Genomic DNA, 22588 nt, shown 5'->3' with positions numbered 1-22588 from the left:
AAATGAAAGGTTGTCTGCTGAATGCCAGGGAAATCACAATCATATCAGCATCAAGATATTTGAGCCAGTGGCGTGGTTCCTTCCCTCCCAACTTGCAGGAGCTTGTGGAGAAGATTAAGCGCCTGCAGAGTGAGAAGGACAACATGCAGTCCAAACTGGATGCAGAGAAGCACGTGATGCGAGCCCAACTGCGGGACCTTATGCAGAAACATGAGATGGAATTGCAGAAGGTGGCAGAAAAACATGAGATCGAGCTGTCAGAGAAGGAGCAGCAGTACCACAAGCGGCTGGAGGAGCTCCAGAGGACTCAGGTGTTCCCACAGGAAGAGCAGGGCTCGAAGATCACCGCTGCGGACGCTCCCACAGACAAAGCTACAGAGCAGAGACTGTCAGAGCTAGAAGGTATTCTAGAAGTTGCATGCACTTTCTGTAAATGGTTTAGTATCTTGTCTTTTGGTCCTCAGTAATCCTGCCTTTTTGTAGGCCATTTATGTTTTATGGGTTTATTGCTTTTTTTAAATTGAATTTGTTGCAAATATTTGCAGTGTTAAGAAATTCTGAGGATACTTTGCTTTCTTTATAAATAATGAATGGATTGTGGTTGGGATGTGGGGTTGAGTTTCTTATCTGTATCTTTTACAGACTTGAAAGGGTGTAGAGTTTCACCCTTTTCTGTTTGAATCTTCTCTCTCCAGTACAAGCCAAGCTGAAAGCTGAGGAGGCCAGTAAATCTGAAGCTAAATTTCTCAAAATGAAAGCCTGGTCCAAGTCACGCATCAAACAACTGGAAGATGAGCTGAGGAAAGCCCAGGTAAGAGAAGCCCTCATGAATCATTCTGCTTAATCACATGCTTTAAACCCAGAGAGAACCTGAGCATTGGTTATTCCTATTTCAGAATTACGGTCTCTGTGTTTTTACCACACCTTATCATGCATGAAAAGCTGTATTTAGACAAAGTGGTGAACCGAGATGGGTGTTCTCATCCGTACAATGATCATATGTACCTTCATTCATATTTTGAATTGCTCACATAGTTTAGATGTGAATGTACTGGTAATACCCTATCATAAGACTAGATTTTACTGGTGGTATACGGTGTACATAATTTGGAAAGGTACATTAGCAGTTTCTCACCCATTGCCCCTAGCTAACCTGGTTTTTGCCTTGAATGCTTTGTTTTTTTGTGTACCTAGTGAGATCAGGACCAAAGAATACAACTAATCCATGTCTCCAATTACAGTTTTCTTGATTTAATGAAATAACTGGCAGTTTTAACACCTGAACCAGTTCCTTCTATGTAAGCTTACACAAACGGACAGCAAAATACAAGATGATAGTAAAGCTCTTCAGAAAGCAAACCAATCAAAGAAAAGTGTGTAATTCGGCCTTTTTGGCTGCGTAGGTTTCTTGCAAACAAAATTCAGAAAACTCTCTTAAAAGGTCTGGAAAAGACTGGAATGTTGAATGCAGTAACTCTTGCAGAGCAGAGAGAGGAGCGATAGTTTTTAGGCCCTGTTCACACCTGGTATTAACATGTGTCTTGGGTGATCCGATCACAAGTGGACAGCTCTAAGTACGTCAGTTCACACCTGTCATTAAAATGTGTCTCCACATGCGTCTCGAGTGACCACTTGTGATTGGATCTCGCTTACCCGCTCTATATGCAAATAAACACGTACATCATTTCCATTTGCAGATGTAAGTTTACGCACCATTTAAAGGTCTGTTTGAGCGAATCTTGTTATGACTGTCACTATGAAATAATGCGTGTTGTATCTGTAAATGAAAACCTAGTTGACTAGCAAGCTAGATTCCGTTCATCACTGAAATTAAATACCCTTAACTCAGCTGCAGCTGATCTTTTGTTAAATTCTGTTTATCGTTGGAAAAAGCAGAAACACTAGATCAGAACATTTTTAACTTCACCGTATTTGTCTGACACCTTGCCAGTATGGTTGAAAATTAAATAGGCTAAGCAAGATATTATGTTTTCAAAGTTTCTTACGTTATTCACTGCAATGAAAATGTTTCATAATGTAGTTTAATATCAAAAGGGTGTTTGCTGGATTGCTAGTAGCCTATTGTGAATACATTTATGAATTACTTTTCTAAAACCGAGGCACATTTGTTATGGAAGTACGGACATTCTAAAACGCTCAACGTGAAAAGGCTTAACATGGCTTAATGTTCCAAAACAGTGATCAATGATCACCAAATTTCTCTCAGACATCTCTTGTCATAAACACTTCCACCTGTCCAAAAATCAAAACAGAAATCCTATGAGAATGGACGTTATCTTACATTAAATGTTTTCTTCTCCCTTGACGCCCATTATGAGGAAAAAGCTTAACGTGGCTTAATGTTCCAGAATAGCGTCCAATGATCACCAGATTTCTCTCTCTTTGGACTTCGGTTTTGATTTGTTGATATGTTAAAAGTGTTTATGACAAGAGATGTGTGAGAGAAATTTGATAATCACTGATCGCAGTTTTGGAACATTAAGCCACGTTAAGCGTTTTAGAATGTCCTCTTGATATTCATGATATCGTAAATCTTCACTCCCACTAACATTTATTTGTAGAACTACAACACTTCACATATTATTCATAATATCATTTTTCCATGTAATATGTTACATTACATATTTGGGGCTTGGAAGCATTTGAGGTAGCTTGCAAACTCTAGCTGTTGTTGCCTGTTGTCACACTTTAAAACCCTTTTGCACATAACTTATTTTTCATGCTATGGAGCATGCGTCTTAGGCTATGTTACATGGTTTGTTATGTTTTCATTAGCATTGTTAAGCTTCTCATAGTTTCAGTTAGCATTTGCTATACTTTTTTTAGACTTAAATCGCTGTTTTCTTAAAGTTAAAATTAGGTAGATTTTTTCCAATCTCGTGTTCTAATCGCACCACTTACAGCATACGCACTAAACAGCTCATCACACTGGTGTGAACGCCGTTGGTGTGTGAATGTACCTCCGTTTACGCAGAGGACGTCAGTTGAGTAGGCGGTCCTTCACGTGTCCTTGAATGGGTCGTGAACCTTGAAAAAGGTCACTTTGACGAAAACTTTGATTATAGGTGTGAAAGGAAATGACTCAGTGATTACAGAGAAGTCACATACACTATATGGCTAAAAGCATGTGGACACCCCTCCTAATTATTGAGTTCCGGTGCTTCAGCCAAACCGATTGTGACGGAGTGCCATCACTACGGTTGAGTATGCGCTCTGACTGCCATACCAACGAGCCTGGCTCTCAAGCACATAGCCACGCAATCTCCATAGACAAACCTTGGAAGTAGAATGGGTCGTACTGGAGAGCTCAGTGACTTTAAACATGGCACTGTCATAGAATGCCATCTTTGCCATGAGTCAGTTTGCAAAATTTCTGCCCTGCTAGATCTGCCCCGGTCAACTGTAAGTGCTATTATTGTCAAGTGGAAGCGTCTAGGAGCAACAACAGCTCAGCCACGAAGCGGTAGACCATGCAAACTTACAGCGCGGGGCTGCTGAGTGCTGAAGCGCGTAGCACGTAAAAACCTATCCTCTGTTTAATCACTCATTTCGCTGTTTGAATTCGGATCTTGTTAGTTGCCCTACACCCTGTAGCTGTATATATAAGATAGTACTGCGTCCTCAAGCAGACTTTGCTCTCAGCTGAGAATTACTGTCTCATTGTGGAACTGTACACATCCTGTCCCCGTACTGTTGTTATATTTACTGTATGCATTTTTGTACATCGCTTTAGAAAAAAGTGTCTGCTAAATAAATAAAATATTTTGTGGCAACAGTCTGGGGAAGGCTCTTTCCTGTTCCAGCAAGACTGTGCCCCTGTGCGCAAAGCAACGTCCATAAAGACATGGTTTGACGAGTTTGGTGTGGAGGAACTCCAGTGGCCTGCACAGAGCCCTGACCTCAATCCCATTGAACACCTTTGGGATGAATTAGAACGCCAATTGTGAGCCAGGCCTTCTCTGTTCCATGCCCTGTTCCATGACTCTGTCATCATAGTGTGCATTTAGACAGAGCTTTTGAAATTTGCATTCATCAAGTGGCTTACGTTGACATTAATAAATTGTTGATGTGATCTCTGTGTTTTCCGTAGTCTGGGAATTCTAGTCCTGACGTGAATGCCTTAAGGACCAGAATCTCTGATCTGGAAGAAGAGCGCGAGGAGATGCTGTATAAATTAGACCAATATGATGAACTCAAGGCCAAAAATGGTAAATAGGAGGACTGCAATATTTACCTGTTTTATCATTTATTTGTGTATGTTTCAACAAATTTGAAAAATATTTTTTTTCATGTAAATTTTGACTGTATGCGACTGCATACAAATTTGTATTTTCAAAACACTAACATTTGTCAATTTATAGATCAGCTTGCTGCAAAGCTTGTGGTTTATGAAGAGCAGCAAAGGAAGATGCAAGCAGATCTGGAACAAGTCACCAAGAGAGCTGCCTCTCAGGTCTGAATAAACCTTGTGTCTTCTACTGTATTGCATTAGGCAGTTAACTAGGTGGTGCATATAGGATCTCTGATTCAACAGTGTACACACTAAGAAATACTCTCAATACTTACGTTTCAGGAATGTAATACATATTATAGGGGTTGAAAGGTAATTGAATGAAAGACATTGAATTGCAATTGTGCAACTGTGTAAAATTTCCCTTTACAAACTATATTGTAACAGGTTTTTGAAAAAGATTTGCACATCCTTTAATTGGACACCGAGTCCCAGAAGAAGGAATATGTGGTTTGTAGTGCCAGTCCCAGGTCCCATAACTTTTGTTGTTTTCTTGTTTTGATTATATTGGTGCATACTCTACAGTGTGTCTTGGAGAGGTACATGTAAAATGATTCAGTGGAGCCTATGTTGCTTGCATAGCCTGCAGCAGGCCTTTAGGAACTTGACAGTTTTAACGGTATTGTACCTCTCACAGACAAGTGAGTCAGGCAGTGCTGATGACCTGCAGAGTCAGGTACTGGAGTGGCAGGAGATGGTGGCGGAGGCAGAGTCAGCTCGCGACCAGGCCCGGGAGGAAAAGGCTGCTATGGCCCTGAGAATGAGCCACATCGAGGAGGAACGAGAAGGTAAAGGGCCAGTGAACAGCATCCAGCAGTTGAAAAAAGCCCCACCTCCTGACACTGCCCTGCAGGAGCGCAGGGTCCAACACCCAGAGGCCACTCCACTACAGTGCTACTGTTCTTGTCCCAAATATTGGCTGGTGTTTCAGAACATACAATTATGCATGCATGGGCATTCAGTAGGGTATTTTTTGTCGTATATTATCTTTGTCAAGAGTTAATTTCTTAAACACTATTCACACTATTTTTCCTGAAATCTCTAGGGTATTTTAGCTGATATCCCCACCAAGGCAACCTCCCAAACCTAAGTTATTGCCAGTATATGTATTGCTTTGCCCAAGTAACTAAGGTTTCAGCTTGCAACGTTCATTATGTGGTGCTGCAGCTGTTTGAACATAATTCGAGAAGCTAATTAATCAAGCCCCATGAATTTCAGTGTTTTCATCATCACCAATTATGCTTTCTAATCACAATGACATGGTAAAATTTCTGTCTCCAGAGCACACATTCATGTAAGCCAGAAATGTTTTTTTGAAGTGTACAAAATTGCAAATATAATTATAATTTAGAAAATCTTGAATTAGGCAGGCACATGAGGAGAAAGCCAGAAATGTCAAAATGAATTCAGTTTAACACAAGCAAGATTAGTGTTACTATGGTAGGTAAAGCACTGACCTTAAAGCTTTTCAGCTGGAGATTCAATTACAGTCACTACTGACTAATTGGGTAATTGTTTTTAATTTTTTTAAAAAAGTTATCTAAATTTTTCAATAAGGAAACACTGAATGATCATAACAGAAAATATCATGCATTGACTTTGCTAAACCTGCTAAATGCTTTGCTAAATGATGAAATTTAACTACTAAAAATAGTATGTGCACTATTTAATCTGAAGGATTTCACACTCTTCATTAAAAGAATTTTTCTTTCTTTTAAACCTGGTCAGAATTTTTTAACCACTGCAGTGCCTGCAGTTTTAATGCTGTTTTCCATGTATATTGCTTTAGAATAGATATTATGCTGCAAATCATTGTGAACCTAAATCAGAAATCCAAGGGGTTTCCAGAGGTGCGTTTAAAAGATGAAATAACCAGCTGTAATTTATGGAGTGGTATTGGGACAAGTTTTCCAGATTGACAGCTTCACACAGAACTGCACTGCACTTAGTGAGGTTGGTAAAAAGTCAGCAAATACATTGGGGACTTAAGGAAAAGTAGTCCATTGTGAGTAGTACTTGCTTTATCTTTTGAGTGTTGTTTTTGCGTCTTTATGTTCATTGATGACAAAGGCATGTGGAATCATCATTAATATATGTCTGGTGTCATCTCCTCATCCCCTGCCATGTCAGACTATCCACATACCTTTCCTTCTTTGGCTGAAAAATTTATTTCTTTCAAAATGTCAGCTAAAACATGTCTTCCATCCCTACCTGAGAGAGTAACTGCAAATTTTTTTTAATAGCTGGTTCAGGAACTAGATTTTTTTTGTTGCTTTTGGAAGGTGTTTTTTTTTTTCTCTCGAAGAGTCGTTTGTGCATTGTTGCTGTCCGGTTGAGCATGATGTTTTTCTTTTTATTTTCTCCTCCATACCTCCTGACGAGCACTCGCTCCGCGCCCCAGCCCCCTCCACTCCTCACTGTGATTGGGCAGCCACAGAGAACAGTTTCCCATCAGTTTTGTGCATGCAGGCCCAGGCACCAGCTTGTGCTGCACTGTCTGCCGTTTCCTAGCATGCATTTATCCGCTGAGTAAATTGCTGGCAGTGCAGTAATGGTTGGCGCTTTAGAGTGCTCCATATATGTTTCTGTCTCTTCCTGTTTCCCTCCTGGACTCAACAAAGAACTCACAAGGCCTTTTCCTTTATTAGCTTTACAGCAACTTTAATATGAAAATGATCATTCTGAAGTGATGGGACATTTTAACTAATAAAAGGATGATTAACAATTGAATTTTAAATTATTCATCAGATATTACATGCTAGGCTAAATGCTGCAGGGCACTTGTTTAAAGCAAAAGGTTTTGTGAGCTTCCTCTGAGACATGGGGAGCAGTGTGTTCCATTTATTGTCCTCTATCATTGGTTGTGATTACTAATGCCTACTAACAGTCTTGCTTCCATTTTCCTTGGTAACGGGGAGTTTGTATACAGTACAGTGTTGGCTAATACGTGCTCGTCATCTGGGCTAGCATGAAGCTGGAAGGGGTTGCCACATTTTGGTTTGGTCTACTATTTCATAAATTAACTATTCTTATTTCAGCCCCAGGGAATTACTTCCCCATGGCTTTCTGACTGTGTGAGCCATGGTACAATCCATGGATAAATGGACCTGATTCAGTTGCTGAATATATTGGATTGCAAATGAAGATCTTTACATTCACTGAATGATAGCACTGCTGTATTCCTAAAGGCACATCTGAAAGGACAAATAAAAAAATAATATCAGTTAGATGTATTACTTTAAAAGATTATATTAATTTTGCTACAAATTTGCCACGTGGCAGTAGCCATTTGGCTACATAGGTAATGTTGCTAGTAGTAATTCCTGGATACCTGGTGGATATAGTAGATTAGACATCCTGCTATGTGCTAGCTAGCTACCTGATTGGTAGCTGTTATTGCTTGTAATATCAGCTGCTTCAGTGCCGACTGTGGTAGGTAGCTGTTTTTATTTAGCTAGCTATGTAATACAGGGACTCCTTTGGACAAATTATTTATTGATAGGTAACTTACAAAATTAACAAAACCTAGGAAACAGTTAGCTAGAAAATAACTTCCTCAAGCTGTCAGTATTGAAATATAGTTATATTTAATTGCAGTGTGTCACCATAGCAGGGTGTAACCTATTTTTTTCAAAGGTTAGGTTGCTGAACACAGCAAGCAACTAGCTACAACCCCAAACAGAGGTTTTCATTAACTAATTTGATGGTCAGCAAAGCAATTGTTATACAGCAGAACACAATTACAGCAGCAGTCACACACACCTGAGAATTCAGCTGGCATCTGATGTTGCCATGGCAGCTTCATTTTCAGTTCAGTTGAGCTGCCAATGTGAATAAGGTCCATTTCTCCCTTTTCTGCATTTCCCCACCTTTGCTCTGGGCCATGTGGGACTGACAGGACAGGACAATAACAAAACAGACATCTTCCATAGAAATCAGGAAATGTGGTTTACTAACATGAGCCACATCTTTACACAGATGTGTTGACACTGATGTCTGCAGGGCAGGCTACGTCTGAGCTGGAGAATGAAAACCTTGAACTGTAGGTACACTAGAGTTCAAGCCTTTCATAGGGTGGGAAAGTCGGGATAACAGCCTTCAGTTGAAAAAAAATAGAAGCTGTTATGCAAACCCTTGTATACCTGAAATTACCCCCAAAAAAGTAAATAAGAGGCCGGAGGTCAGCTTCCACATGGTCAGGTGTATGCAGAATACTTAATTACATGCATGCCCTTCGGTCATCTCTGGTTTTCCTGCTTCTTTATCATCCTTTCCTCCTTATCAACACTTTCATGGTCAATGTAGGCACGGTCCAGCTCCAGTTTCCAAGGCTACATTAATCATTTCTCAGTTTTATTAATAAATATTTTTTATATTATAGCATGTATTATTTGTAGCATATTTACCTACAGTGTTTGGTTGGAGCTATGTCTGGCTTATATTGATTATTGATTGAATTTATTTTGGGGTTTACTTTTCACATTTGTCTTCACATTTCTTTTTGTTTCTGCCATATTCTTTCAGCTTGCTCTTAAAAACTTCCTTGACATCACAAAACAGATGGGAATGTATTTTTTCATACTGTTTGTATGTTGATATTTTGTAATATAAATGTCATTATATAACTTTATTGTTGATTACACAAAACTACATCAAAATCAAGCTGTAGACTTCCTCTCTATTCTAAACCTGATTTAGGTCTGTACTTTTGTGACTCCCCCATTGGAGAGAACTTCCAGTTCAGCTGCAAGTCGCAGAAGTGAAATAGATTGAAATTGCCTTTGAATAACTAACATGCCCTCAAGAAAATATCCCTCCTTAAACTATAATTTCTCATAAGTTTTGGAATGCCACTTGGCTGTAAGCTTTCTCTGTGGTGCAAAAACATGCATGGCTGTGACCCGGATGCTGCTTTGGGGAGGTCACACACAAAGTTTGTCACAAGTGCCTTTAGCTCTGTCTCCACTCTGGCGTGCATCTTCTACTGTCTTTGAGTGTGTTACTGTGTCTCCTGTGGCGAGCATGCTGTCAGCTCCGCTCTGTACCTGAATGAAACATTGAACTCTCCTGTGGCACAAAACTGATTGAGGATGACTGGTTCTTTCCTGGCTGCTCCGATCCAGCGCTGGCCAGTCGGCAGCAGGAGTTGGAGGAGGAGCTGGCGCAGGCTCGGGGGCTACGGCAGCCGAGGGGCAAGAAGTCGGGGGAACCTGCTGCCCGCAGTCTGCAGGTAGGAGGTTTACTGCAGATCTATTGTGCTTTGTCCTGGGTAGGAAAAGACTGGGGTGAATAGTTGCTGATCGTTAAATCTGAGGATGGCCCACATCTTGTAGACTTGAAGTTGCCAGTACAACACACAAATACATGCAAGTATATGTGGCCAAGTTATTAGTATGCAATGTTTTATTTGGGAGAATATGTGACGTACTGTGGTATACTGAGGTTTATGTGTGAAAGATAATGGATAATGGGTTCGTTCAACACCTGCTCTTTCTCTCAGGAGGATTTTGAATTTGACGGGAAGCAGTCTTACCAGGACCCAAAGTGCACTTTAGAGAGTACAACCTCCATGGATGGGGAGAATATGGGAGGTTGGTGGCCAGAGTACAGTACCCCTGATGCAGGTGTGAAACCTACTAGACAGTTTATTGTAGCATGCACACATTTTGTTCCATGTGTAAATTGATCATCATTTGTTTTTGCATTTTGTTGGACATAACTCCTTTATGTGGATTTTGATCTAACCTGTGGCAACCCAGTGTGCACCCGACCTTTGGTTGACCTATTTTTTGTTTTTTTGTTTTTTTTTTGTCATTTTTGTAGAGATTATTTTTAAGCATGTGCGTGCTGGATGAACTGCCTAGTTTTGGTTCTTTAGATTGTAGTCCGTGTTGAACACAATGAACTGTGTCAGTCCGAGGTGTAAATTAGGTGGAAAGAGATGCCACATCATTGGTAAGTTTTTTTTCTGTGTGTTCCTTTGATGTCCACTTGTGTTTGACAAATTCAGTGTGCCCTAAGATTAAGGGTTTTTAAATTCTGGAAATCAAAATGTCTGGCTGCAGACAGACAGGACATACACACGTTAGACAAATAATCTGTTACGCTTAAGGAATAGTGCTGAACTTAGTTGATTAGGCCTGTTGTTTATCACAATTGCAAATATGTTTGTAGTGCACAATGAAATACTGTTCCCTAGAGAAAGAAGTAGCAGACGTGTCGCCTGTTTTGATATTCAGAAACCCTTAATAAAGCATGATTTCATGTAGGTTTGTAGTGTTAGGAAGCCTAGCATGCACATCACAAGTGTGTCATCAAATATACTGTTGCTGCATGATAATAATAGTAATAGATTTTTCAGAATTTAGAATCTGATGTGAAAGATTTGTAGAGGAAAAATTACTTGAATTTTTTTTTCAGCTGTAGAAAACATTATTATTTATTAATTATTTTTAAACTGTTTCTGTGCCAGGAAAAACATTTACATTATATATTTTTTATCCAATTACCTTTTTAATAGCATATCAGCATAGTTTGAGTTATATGATTGTAATTTTAAAGGTTTCTGCTCAACCTGCACTGTCTGGTATGTGATATAATTCTATGTTTGTCACCTTCACTACTGCAAATCTACTGTACCAGGCCTGAGGTCAGTGGTGGAGGAGCTAGAACTGGAGAGGAACCAGCTGCAGGAGCAGATCCTAGGGTTGGAGGAACGCTGTCAGGACCTAGAGGACCGACTGCAGCTTCAAGCCCGCATCGAGTCTCTACAAGTAGGCAGGCTTTCTATATCATCTCATATACAACAAGTTTCTTTATATGAGCTGTTTTGCGCGAGCCGCAGATGACACAGAATGTGTGCCTACCACTAATCCTGGCAAGTTGCTTAGCATGCCATGTACTTTAATTTTATTTCCAGTTTGATATACCTTTTTGACAATTGGGAAATGCAGCAAGTGCATGGTAACTTTATGTTCTTCCTGAAAAACTAGGATTTTGTAACAAACCCTTCTAACACAGGTGACGTTTGATGTAGATGAAGAAGGGCGGCCATTTTGGGTTTCTCAGGTGTGTTTGTGTCGGTGTGTGCTAGAGTAAGCACCCTGCCGGTGACAGCTGACTCTTGCCATGTTGTTTGTCACACAACGTCTTGTGTCCACATCCATATGGGTGTACCGCTTCCAGCTGATCCTTTATTGATTAATTATTAAAAATTAACTTTTGCCATCACCTCACCAGGGTGTGTAATAAGAAAACTTTTCTTATCTGTTTGGCGACATAAAAGGAGCATGCGCTGCTTTGTAATATTGAAATTCATTGTAAAGTAAAACATTTATTTGACAAAAAAATGTAAGGAACTAATATAATTATTACTTTAAATGTACTTTCCAAAATTTGAAAACCTGAGAAGGGTGAAGTAGGTTCCTTTTATGCTGCATGTTGTGTGTTGGTAGGGAGAATATTGTGAGGAATAACCAACATGAACTGAGAGGATAGTGTGCTGTATCTTTGAGTGAGTCTGCAGTGAAGTTGGTTGGGTTTATGGCAGTGTTGTGGACATTGTACAGTGACATTGAGCAGTTGCTGTCCTGGCCACTCCCTCAGAATGAAACAGAGCGTCTGCAGGGTCAGCTTGCCAGTCTGCGGAACCAGCAGAGCAGAGATGCAGAGAAGCACCAGTTGCTGGTCACCAGTCTCAATGAGCAGCTGAAGGGGTAAGCAGAAACCTCAACTGCCACTGCTGGTCACCTGGTATTAAAGAATATTTGTATGCCATTAGAGAATGACTGACTTAGGAAGTCGGCTAATAATCATTGCTGATTATTAGCTATCAATTCCTTGATAGAGGATAACCATTAATCTGTCAAAGAAGCACAAAGACCAAAGTAATGCTAATTTCAGTAATGTGTGGTCACTACCTACCATTGAGAGAGTGAGAAGGAATAATCTAAAAAGAGATTCAGCATATTATAGATGTGGTATATATTCTGAATTGTGGACACAGTGAAACCCTCTCTGTATTGTGTGGTTGACAAAATATGTGATTACACATGTGAAGTAGGGCTTGTAATTAATTTTTCCTTTTGATAAACGTTAGGCTGAGGGAAACACAGGAATGTCTGGAAACATCACTCATGGAGAAGGAGCACATATTAGCCAAAACGTCAGAGAAACTGGAACTCATTGATAGTATGAGAGATTCTTTGAAGGAGAAGGAGGTACAGCACAAAGAAGTTGCTGAGAAGCTGCTTCAAACAGAGCACAGTGTAAGAACCTATATTATAATTTCATTTTTTTTTTCAGTTGTGAATTGGCATGTTACATATAATGTGCTCCTTCCTTTTTAGCTATCTGAAGTTACCAAGAAATGCAACACCTATGAAAAGCAGTGTTCTGAAATGAAGATATCAGTCACAGAACTCACACAGAAGCTGAATATAATGAAAGAAAAGGTAAATATTCATTTTAAAAACACATGGTTTTATACTTTTACATGCTTATTGTGATATAAAGTCTTATGGAAGTGTGGATATCATTGCTAAGTGATGCATGAATGTGTATGCTGAGAACATTCTTGTTGATTTGGCATTTGCTGCTGCTGGGTTTCTGCCACAAGGATAATAGGACCAGAAATGTCTTTATTCCTGAATTTTTTATGTAATTCAAGTGGTGAATAAAAGGCCATCACTGACCATGCCTGGAGATGGTTGTGCAGCAGACAGAAATAATTATCTGTTATGGTTAGCTGTGACTTGGTATTGATTATTACTAGCTAGTGTACCTGTAATCTATCTTTGTATCTGTCTTTTGAGTCTAAGTTTGACTTGAGATTATTGATTTTCAAGATCACGTTATTGTCTGAAGAAAATAGCAAGCATTGCCACTGTGGTGTGGCGCAGCACTCCAGTTGAGAATATGCTTCCTTTGTATTTCTATTGCTTGAGCGAGAGAATATCTGTAAACACTCCACCAGGGCATTGATATGATTGTTAAAGTTGTTTTAATATTAACTTCATGTATATACTTAATGCCATGAAGACCAGCCTTGTTTCTCTCCAGTAAGTTTCTTTTATTTCTGTTTTAGAGCAGAGGATAGAGTTTATTAATTGCTGGATAATTTGATGGCAAAATAGACTGTTCAGAAGGCTATATACGAGGCATGTACCCGATCACATGACAAATGTGTGTTTATCCAGTAGGCTTTGAATAATCTGAAATGTCATGTTTATAAAATGGCACATATTGCCTTCTTGAGCCTTTTTGGAACTGTTTGCAAGTTTTACGCTAATGTTTCTGAATTCTGGAGCTTACATAACAGGTCCAGTAGCCTTTAAATATCTTTCACACCAGTTGGTTTTTTTGGTTCTGCCTGAAAAGTTAGGCTTTGAAGTACAAGCTGCTGCACAATTTTACAGATTTCTGACTTACACAATTTGTATTTCTTTGTATTTCCTCTAAACCTGTAGACACAGAAACAAGAGTCTACGATTGAGTTACTACAAAGTGAATTGGAGCAGGCGAATGATGAACTGGACAAGTTAAACTCAACCCATTTGGAAGAAAGGGCTCAGCTAATTCATGACCTTCAAACTTGTGAGCGAGAAATTGATAACCTAAAGGATGTACTCTCAGACAAGGATAAGGAGATCTCTGCTCTCACCAACAACATGACCGAGTACACTGAGCAAATCCTGGAGCTGAAACGGGAGATCAAAGGCAAAGAGGAGGCCCTGGTACACATAGAAACTGCTTTGGCGAAAGCAGAACAGAAAGCTCAAATCATCAGAGACTCTCAGTCCTCAGACCAGCAAGCCCTGAACACTAAAATTGCAGACTTAGTTGAACAACTGAAAACAACAGAATGCAAATTAAGTGAGGCTAAAGAGAAAAAAGACCTGAAGATGAGGGAAGTTGAGGACCTCATGAGGCAAGTTCAGGAGGACAACAAGACCATCCAAAGCTTGCGAGGGGAAATTCATAAGTTAAATGTGAACCACCACAATCACCTTTCAGAATGCGAATCTCAGATTTCTTCCTTGAAGGGGCAGGTGGCAGTGTCATCTCAAAAACTGCAGGAGTCTGAACACTTTCTCTCTCAACTGAAGGAAACAAATGCCACCAATGCAAAATTACAGGATCAGCTGCAGGATAAAGAGCAGATGTATGAAAAAGAATTGAAATCCTTTAAGGAGGAGCGCAACAAACTCCTTGCTGAAGTGTCCAAACACAATAAGGAGCTGCAGGCCCTATCCAAAAAACTGGAGGAACAGTTGGAGGGACAGGAACAGGCTAAAAAGGTGGTGCAGGAGAAAGTGGAAATAATATCCCTACTAGAGCAAAAGCTAAATGTTACTCAGGAGGAAGCAGAAGGTGAAAGACTAAAACTCTATCAGGAGTTGAAGACAAGAGATTCTGATAATGAGAGGCTACAGAAGGATCTCCAAATTAAATGTGAGAAAATTTCAGAACTAGAAATGAGTGTGACAACCCTTGAAAGTGCAAACCAGCAATTACAAGCTATTGTTGAGACAAATGCTAAAGAACTAGAGGCACAAAAGCAAATTGTTGGCGATTTAAATAAAAAGGCTACAGTAGCACTTGAGCAAAATGCAGATTTGCTTGCACAAGTTGCTAAACTCACAGAGGAGAGTCAGAAACTGAGGCAGACCATCACGGAGGGAAAGAGATCCCAGGCAGAGCTAATAGAGGAGAACAACATAATACAAAGTAAAATATCTGCTTTTGAGGTACAACATTCAGAAAACTGCAAAACCATTGAAGGACTACTGAAAGAGAAGGAAGAGCTATTTTTAAGGAATGATGAACTCTGTAAGGTCCTCAAAGAAAACACAAGTACAATTTCAGAGAGTTTGCTTGAAAAAACCAATGAATGCAGTCATCTCACAAAATTACTGTGTGAAAGCAAGGAATCCATTGATAATTTGCAGGAGCAAGTCAGTATATTGAATTCTCAGGTAGACCAGCTGAAATCGTGTGTGGCAGAAAAGGAGAAAATGGTTGATGATCAAAATGCACATTGTGAATTACAAGAAAGCCAACTCAGGCAACTTAAAGAGACTTTATCCCTGCTCCAGGAGCAGAGTGCTGCTTTAAAATCAGGGCTAATGGAAAAAGACACTGTATTGCAACAAAAAACAGCTGATTGTAACTCATTGCAAAGAGAAATTCTTCAGCAAAGAGAAGTTTTTACCCAGCTGCAGAGTGAAACAGAATCCCTCAGAACTGAGTGCACAAGACTGAGTCAAAGTTTGGAAGAAAAAGAAATGACTCTCAGAAATAAAACTCAGGAGTGCCAGAATTATTTTGATGAACTCAAGAAGAGCAATGAGTCTGTGGTTTCACTGCATAGTCATTTAGGTGTAGTGAATGAAAATAGTTTAAAGCTTGAGTCTGAACTTGCCAATCTGAAAGCATCCCTTGAAAATCAAATTACTGTTAACAAAAAACTTACCGAAGAGGTTAATTATAGACAGAATGAAGTGATGAGTCTTCAAAACCACATTCAGGTCTTAAGTGAGGAAAACCAGCAGTTGCAGGATTCTGTTGAAAGCAAGGAGAAAGAAGTTGTTGAACAAAAGATGCTAGTGGCAGATTTTGGAAAAAAGACTGGTGCAACTCTTGAGGAAAATGTAAACCTTCAGTCCAATGTGGCTAAGCTCACAGATATGATTTGGACACTGCAACAGGAAGTGAGTGAAAAAGATAAATCCCTGTCAGAACTAGTAGAGGAGAAAAGGAAACTGCAAAGCAGATTATCTGCTTATGATATGCAGCATTCGGAGAATCGCAAGATAATTGAAGGGCTGCTGAAAGAAAAGGAAGAATTAACTATTAGGACTGAAGAATTGAAGGATGTCTTTGAACAGAACAAATCAATTTCAGAAAATTTGCTGGCAAAAGCAAATGAATGTAGTCATCTCACAAAATCGCTTGCTGAAAGTGCGAAAACAGTCACACATTCCCAAGAGCAGATCAGTGTCTTGAACACTCAGATAGACCAATTAAACTGCAGTGTTGCTGAGAAGGACAAAATGATTACTGATCAAAAAGCACTTTATGAAATGCAACAAAGTCAGCTTATTCAATTTCAAGATACTTTATCCCTCCTCCAGGAGCAGAGTGCTGCTTTGAAATCAGGGCTAGTAGAGAAGGACACTACACTGCAACAGAAAACAGCTGAGTATACTTTATTGCAGAATGAAACTCTCCAGCAGAAAGAGTTTCTCTCCCAGCTTCAGACTGAAACAGAAAACCTCAGGACTGAGTGTACAACACTGAGTCAGAGACTGGAAGAAAAAGAAATGGCTCTCAGAAATAAGACTAAGGAGTGTCAAAACTATTTAGATGAACTGAATAAGAGTAGTGAATCAATGGTGTCACTCCGTAGTCAGTTTGATGTAATGAAAGTATCCCTTGAAAATCAAACTGCTAGTAATAAAAAGCTGATAGAGGAAGTAGCCCAGAGGGAGACTGAGGTGGTGGATCTTAAGAAGCACATCCAGGTATTAAATGAGGAAAACAGCAAAATAAAAATAGAACATCAGAATTTAGCTGCAGAGTTATCCCAAAAGCATAATGAAATTAGTCTTCTTCAGTCAGAGCTCTCCAGCAAAAACAACAATATAGTTTCTTTAACTGAGCAGCTGGCAGCTTTCAATGTTGAAAGACAGAAATTATATATGACATTACAACAGAAAACTGAATCTATGAATCAGCAAGAAACATTTATAAAGCAGTTACAAGACAAGTCAGTGGAAGGTAAAGATCAGCTAAACCAGACAATAGGAACTGTCATTGAGCTGCAGACACAAATACAGACCATGCAGAAATCTCTGCAAGATAAGGAGATATCCCTGAAAAATAAGGAAGAAGAGCTGAAACAGTTTAAAGATATGTCAGTAATAGAGTCTGAAGCATTAAAAGCCCAAGTTCATACAAATACACAGATTATAAATAACCTTCAGGGCCAGATAAAGAGAATGATTGAGGAAAAAGAACAGCTAAGCATGGAAATCACTGATAAAGAGTCCCACCTGCAGCAAAAAGTGGATGATTGTGAGAGGTTAAGAGCACAGTTTTCAGAGCTGGAGGGTTCAGCCATGAACCTTAGAAATCAAGTGGAGGCCTTAACCTCAGAGTCTACTCGAATGACGGAAATGCTGAAAGAAAGGGACCAGGCTGTACTGGACATTAAGAACAGCTCACTTGTTCACAGCAGAGACTTGAATGTAAAATTCAAAGCCAAAGAAGTAGAATGTGAAAGCTTAAAAGTGCAACTCTCTGAACTCAATGAATCCATCTCAAAGCTAAAGGACAACCTGTCTGCCCAGTCTTCTGAAATTGTCAAATTAAAAGAAGTCCTTGAAGAGAAAGTGGTTGAAGTTTTAGAGAAAACAAAAGCTCTTCAGGATCTCCAGGGAAAAGCAGATGAAGCAGCCCTTTTCAAAGCCCAGTTTATGGAGAGCACAGAGCTGGTATCTCAACTGCAGGGCCAATTTCAGGAACTTACATTAGAGTACAAAAGACTCAGTATGTCATCAGAGGAAAATCAGAGTGCCTTTACAAATCTACAGGAAAAGTATGCTGCCAATTTAGAAGAGTTTCATGAAGTCAAAATGCTGCTCTCCCAAAGGAATGAAGAGGTCACCAGTCTCAACAAGGCTCTCAGTGACAGTAATGATGCACTAAAAACTGCAGAAAGCACCACTACTGCACTGAGAAATGAAGCCACACTCCTTCAAGAGAAACTTCAGTGGATCCAAGCATCTAATGCCCAGCTTTTAAAGCAAAAGGAGGATGCTCTTACCTCCCATGAAGCAAATACCACCTCCTTGAATGTTGAAATTGAGAAGCTGAAGTCACAACACCTCCAGGTTGCTGCACAGGTGAATGCCTTGACAGAGAATTTGGAGCAGAGAGAACTAGCCTTGCATGCAATCAATAATCAGTATTCTGCACAAGTTAAACATGCAGAATATCTTGTGTCAGAAATGCAGAAACTGGATGAGAAAAATAAGAAACTGAGAGAAGAAAGCAGTCTGGCAGCACAACATTTTCAGCAGCAGCTGGATTTGTCCATCAGTGAAAAAGAACATTTGCAGCAGGAATTAAAGGAAACAATATCTGAGAAAGAGGAACTTGTCAAAGGTTACAGGAGGCAGTTGCAAAACTTGCAGGAGGAGTTGCATCTCCAGAGTCAGCACCACTTCAGTAGCATGAATGAAGCAGTGGAGAAAATGAAGACAGAGAAGGAGCATCTTCAGGTGCAGGTTAGTGTCAAGGAAGAAGAAATATCTGGATTGAAATTAGAAATCCAGAAAATAGCACAGACACTTCAGGAATCTGAAAAGGAATGGCTATCTATCCTTGATAGGGAAAAACGTGATAAGAATCTCCTTGCTGAGCAACTGAAAAGTGTAGAAAATGAGATGAAGTCAAAAGATGTTAAAGTCCAGGCACTGGGACAGGACCTAGATCGTTTGCAGGAAAAGTATGTAGAGGTAACATCAGCACTCAAAGTTAGTTCAGAGCAAATGAAAGAGAAAGACCTTGAGGCTGTAGAGCTTAGTCAGCAGATTTCAGCCAACAGAAATAAATTAGAAGAGGGTCTTTTAGCCATTCAGACAAAGGAAACCGAAAACTTGCAACTGAGGCAGTCTTTAAAAGACAGGGAAAATGAATTAAGAAACTTAGAGTTAAAGAAAAGGACTAGTGATGCTGATTTTACTGAATTCTCACAAACAATATCTGATAGAGTAGTTGCTTTAGAGGGTGAAAACCTTTCTCTACAAACTACAATTAAAGAATTGAATGCAAATCATCAGTCTGAAGTAGATTCTTTGAGAAAAGAATTACATGAAGCAGTACATTGTCTTCATCAAAAACAAAATAAATTATTAGACAGAGATAAAGAATATGAAGTTGAGAAGCAGCAGGTGTGTTTACTTCAGGAGCAAGTAAGATGTCTACAAGGTGAGGTGGAGGTTGGCACTGAAAGTAGTAGAGAGGCAGGCATTGACCGTTCCAATCTTCTGTGTGAAATTGAGAAGAAAGAAGACCAGATTAATTGTATGAACATTCAGATAGGTCAACAAAAAGAACTGATTGCAACACTTAGCCAGCAGTTAAGAGAAAAAGATGTAGCAGTCACTCAAGTTATGGTGTCGGCATCAAATGAAATGGTGAAGCACACAGAGGAGAAAAATCATCTCCTCTCACAACTTGAAAGCTGGGAGAATGCACAAAGGTGCTCAATCAAAAAACTTGAGAACATCTCCCTACAGTTGGAGGAGGGCAAAACCCAATTGTCCCATTATCAGTGTCAAATTGAAAGTAAGGAATTTGAAAATAGAACATTAGTCAAGGAAAATGAACAACTAAAAATTCAGCAAGAAAAATTATCAAAAGAAAAAGATCTAATAAAGAAGAAGCTTCAGGCTGCACTAATAGTGAGAAAGGATTTACTAAAAAAGATTGAGGAGTATGAAAAGCACATTGGTGAAAGTGAGAAGAATGTTGCAGATAAAGTACAAGAACTGACCTTACAAGCAGAGAACACAGCCAAAGACCATGAAGCTTACATTGACTGTTTGAAACAACAGATAGCCCAAAAAGAAAGTGAAATCCAAGAATTTTCTCAAGCAATTTCAGGGAAGGAAATTCTTGTGGAACAGTTGCAAAACAACATAGAACATTTACAGACACAGGTCAATATACTAGAGGTTAATTTGGCTACAACACTCCATTCACTTAAGGAGAAATGTGAATTTATTGACCATCTCCAAGTGAGCATCACTGAAAAAGAGGTAGTCTTTGACCGTGAACATTGTGAGATGACAATGAAATTGGATCAACTTAAAAAGGAGATGACAGAGAGAGAGGAAAGCTTCAGCATGGAAAGAGCAACATCACTAGCTACAAGGTCAGATACTGAAACTGAACTGACTAAGGTAAAGCAAGAAAAATCAGTTCTGCAAAAGAAGATACATGCTGCTTTATTAGCTAGAAAGGAAACCATGAAGAAATTGCAAGAAAATGAAAGAAAGCATGCCCTGGAACTGTCTGAGCTAAAAGAAGACTTGAACAAGCTTCTACAGCAGCAGTCTCAACATGCAAATGAAATGAATGTACTCCAGGTGAAATATGATGAGAAAGTCAAAGAACTACAGGATGAGCAACAGGTTGTAGCTTCCCTCCAGGATGAACTGAACACAGTATGGAAGTGCATTGAACAAAAGGAGAAGGCACTTAATGATCTCAGTATATCCTTTGCTGAAAAGGAAAGCCAAGGACAAACTACCTCAAAAAATGAAGAGGAGTTAGAAGTCCTTCACAGTAAACTTGCAAACATGACGGATGATATGGCAAATAAAGATGCATTGCTCATTGCTCTGAGACAGAGTTCTGAAGAGTATGCCAAAAAAGTAGAACAGTTAGAATCTGAACTTGAAAAAGCATGTGCTGAGATAAAAGAGAAGTCTGAGGAAGTTTTGGGTCAGCAGCGGAAAGTTAGTATGGCACAGCAGCTGTACCAGCAGGAAAAACAAGAGCACATAGAACAGCAAAAACAATTGCAAAAATCACAAGCTTTGATAGATGAGCTTAAACTTAAAGTTGAAGCAGTTGAAAGAGGTAAGGAACACCAGCTTGAGGACCTGTGTGAAATGAATAGAACACTTCTTGAAGAGAACGGTCAAATTAAAGAACAACTTAAAAATTCACTTTCTGTGATTTCACAAAAATCTTTAGAACTTGAAACCACCCAAAACACTTTAACTGAAAGTCAACAACAGTTTTGTCATGAGAGGGATTCTTTGAAAATGGAGGTGGAAGAATCACAGTGCTCTCTGAGAGAGTTTAAGGCTCAAGTTGAAAGCTATAATTTGAACATTAAAACATTGCAGAAAGAAAAGGAAACCATGCATACAGTTGTAGAAAAATATAAAGATGAAGTGTCCCTGTTGGAGGCAAAACTTGCTGAATTAGAGAAACCAAAGGAAGATCTTCAGAAAGTAAGTGTAATACGGGAGGAGAAATTGGAACAGGAGTCCCTTGCAGGAACAAAGGACATACAGTCCTTGAAGTCCTATACTGAAGAACTTGAGGCAAGCCTAAGGGAAAGAGATCATGCAATAAGACATAAGGAAGAACTTATTGCTGCATTGGAACAACAACTGCAGAAGAAAATACATCTTCATGAGGTTGCATTAGAAAAGATTCAAACCAGAGTTGATGAACTGCAGCAGAGATCCACAGGTGTGACTGAAGGAAGCAAAACAAAGGAGCACAGCAATGAAAATAAATCTATTGAACAGATCACAAGAAAACTTCAGGCAGCTTTAATTTCACGAAAAGAAGCCTTGAAGGAAAACTGGTCCCTGAAGGAACAAATTCAGACCCTGTCCTCAGAAAAAGAGGAAATTAGTAATTCATCCTTAAGTTTTGAAAGGTCTGTTAAAGAACTAAAACAACATAAAGAAGATTTGGAGAAATGTCTATTGTCCTTGAGCAAGGAAAAGGAGGAACTAATTTCAGAGGTTGATCGAATTTTGAGTGACAACCATAACCTTTCTGCTGCATGTGAAAGCCTTAAACTTACGATAGAAAATATAACTCAACAGAAGCAAGCCTTTTCATGCCAGTTGGAGTCCCTTAAAGACTCCCAGACTGTTGAATTGTCTGAATGGAAATCCAAACACACAGAACTGAAACAGGAATATGAATCTCTTTTACAAGCTTATGAAAATGTCAGCTGTGAAATGGACAAGATGCGACAGTTGCTGGAAGCAGCCCGAAAAGAGAAGCAAGAGGCTCTCTTGAAAGTGCTTCAAACTGAAGTGGAAAAAGAGAGTCTCCAAAAGCAGCTCAGTCAAGTAGAAGAAGAAAATGATAAGATGAAAGAAAAAATGCAGAAATTTGTTAAGGCCAAGCAGCAGAAGATCCGAGAGCTGGAGGAAGAAAATGAGAAGATCAGAAAAGACCTGTTTGAATTTGATGAGAAACAAAGATGCAGTGTTGACGAGCTAACTCTCAGGAACACCCAACTTGAAACAGAGATCTGCAGGCTTAAAGAATCATCAGAAGAGCTTAGGGTGAAATTAAAGGAGATTCAGCAAGACAATTCCAATTTAGCGGAAGAACTAAAAACAACAAGTTCTTCTTTAGAAAAGTGGCATAGTGAATCAAAAGCTACTGAGATGCATCTGCAGTTAAAACTAGGTGAGGCTCTTACTTTGAATGATTCATTAACAGCAG

The 22588-nt window shown here is 39.4% G+C and overlaps 1 protein-coding gene across 3 annotated transcripts in view; it reads left to right on the top strand.

Moving 5' to 3' along the window:
- The window catches only part of LOC118781598 (golgin subfamily B member 1-like), a 39874-nt gene that overhangs the window by 8089 nt on the left and 9197 nt on the right, over positions 1-22588 (top strand). Inside the window, exons 10-22 of one of the 3 annotated variants that reach the window (XM_036534589.1) lie at positions 99-402; positions 696-811; positions 4112-4229; positions 4383-4474; positions 4950-5100; positions 9436-9542; positions 9813-9903; positions 10955-11085; positions 11333-11380; positions 11918-12027; positions 12411-12579; positions 12661-12765; positions 13780-18603. In XM_036534589.1, the coding sequence (XP_036390482.1) occupies positions 99-402; positions 696-811; positions 4112-4229; positions 4383-4474; positions 4950-5100; positions 9436-9542; positions 9813-9903; positions 10955-11085; positions 11333-11380; positions 11918-12027; positions 12411-12579; positions 12661-12765; positions 13780-18603 (6366 nt within the window). Of the gene's footprint in view, positions 1-98; positions 403-695; positions 812-4111; positions 4230-4382; positions 4475-4949; positions 5101-9435; positions 9543-9812; positions 9937-10954; positions 11086-11332; positions 11381-11917; positions 12028-12410; positions 12580-12660; positions 12766-13779; positions 18604-22588 lie in introns of all 3 variants that reach the window. The other 2 variants (XM_036534588.1, XM_036534590.1) reach the window with 2 other exon arrangements.

Source organism: Megalops cyprinoides, chromosome 8 (genome assembly GCF_013368585.1).
Source record: "Megalops cyprinoides isolate fMegCyp1 chromosome 8, fMegCyp1.pri, whole genome shotgun sequence".
NCBI classification, from domain to species: domain Eukaryota; kingdom Metazoa; phylum Chordata; class Actinopteri; order Elopiformes; family Megalopidae; genus Megalops; species Megalops cyprinoides.
The sequence above is the reverse complement of the archived record's forward strand: the minus strand, read 5'-3'. Positions and strand labels throughout refer to the sequence as shown.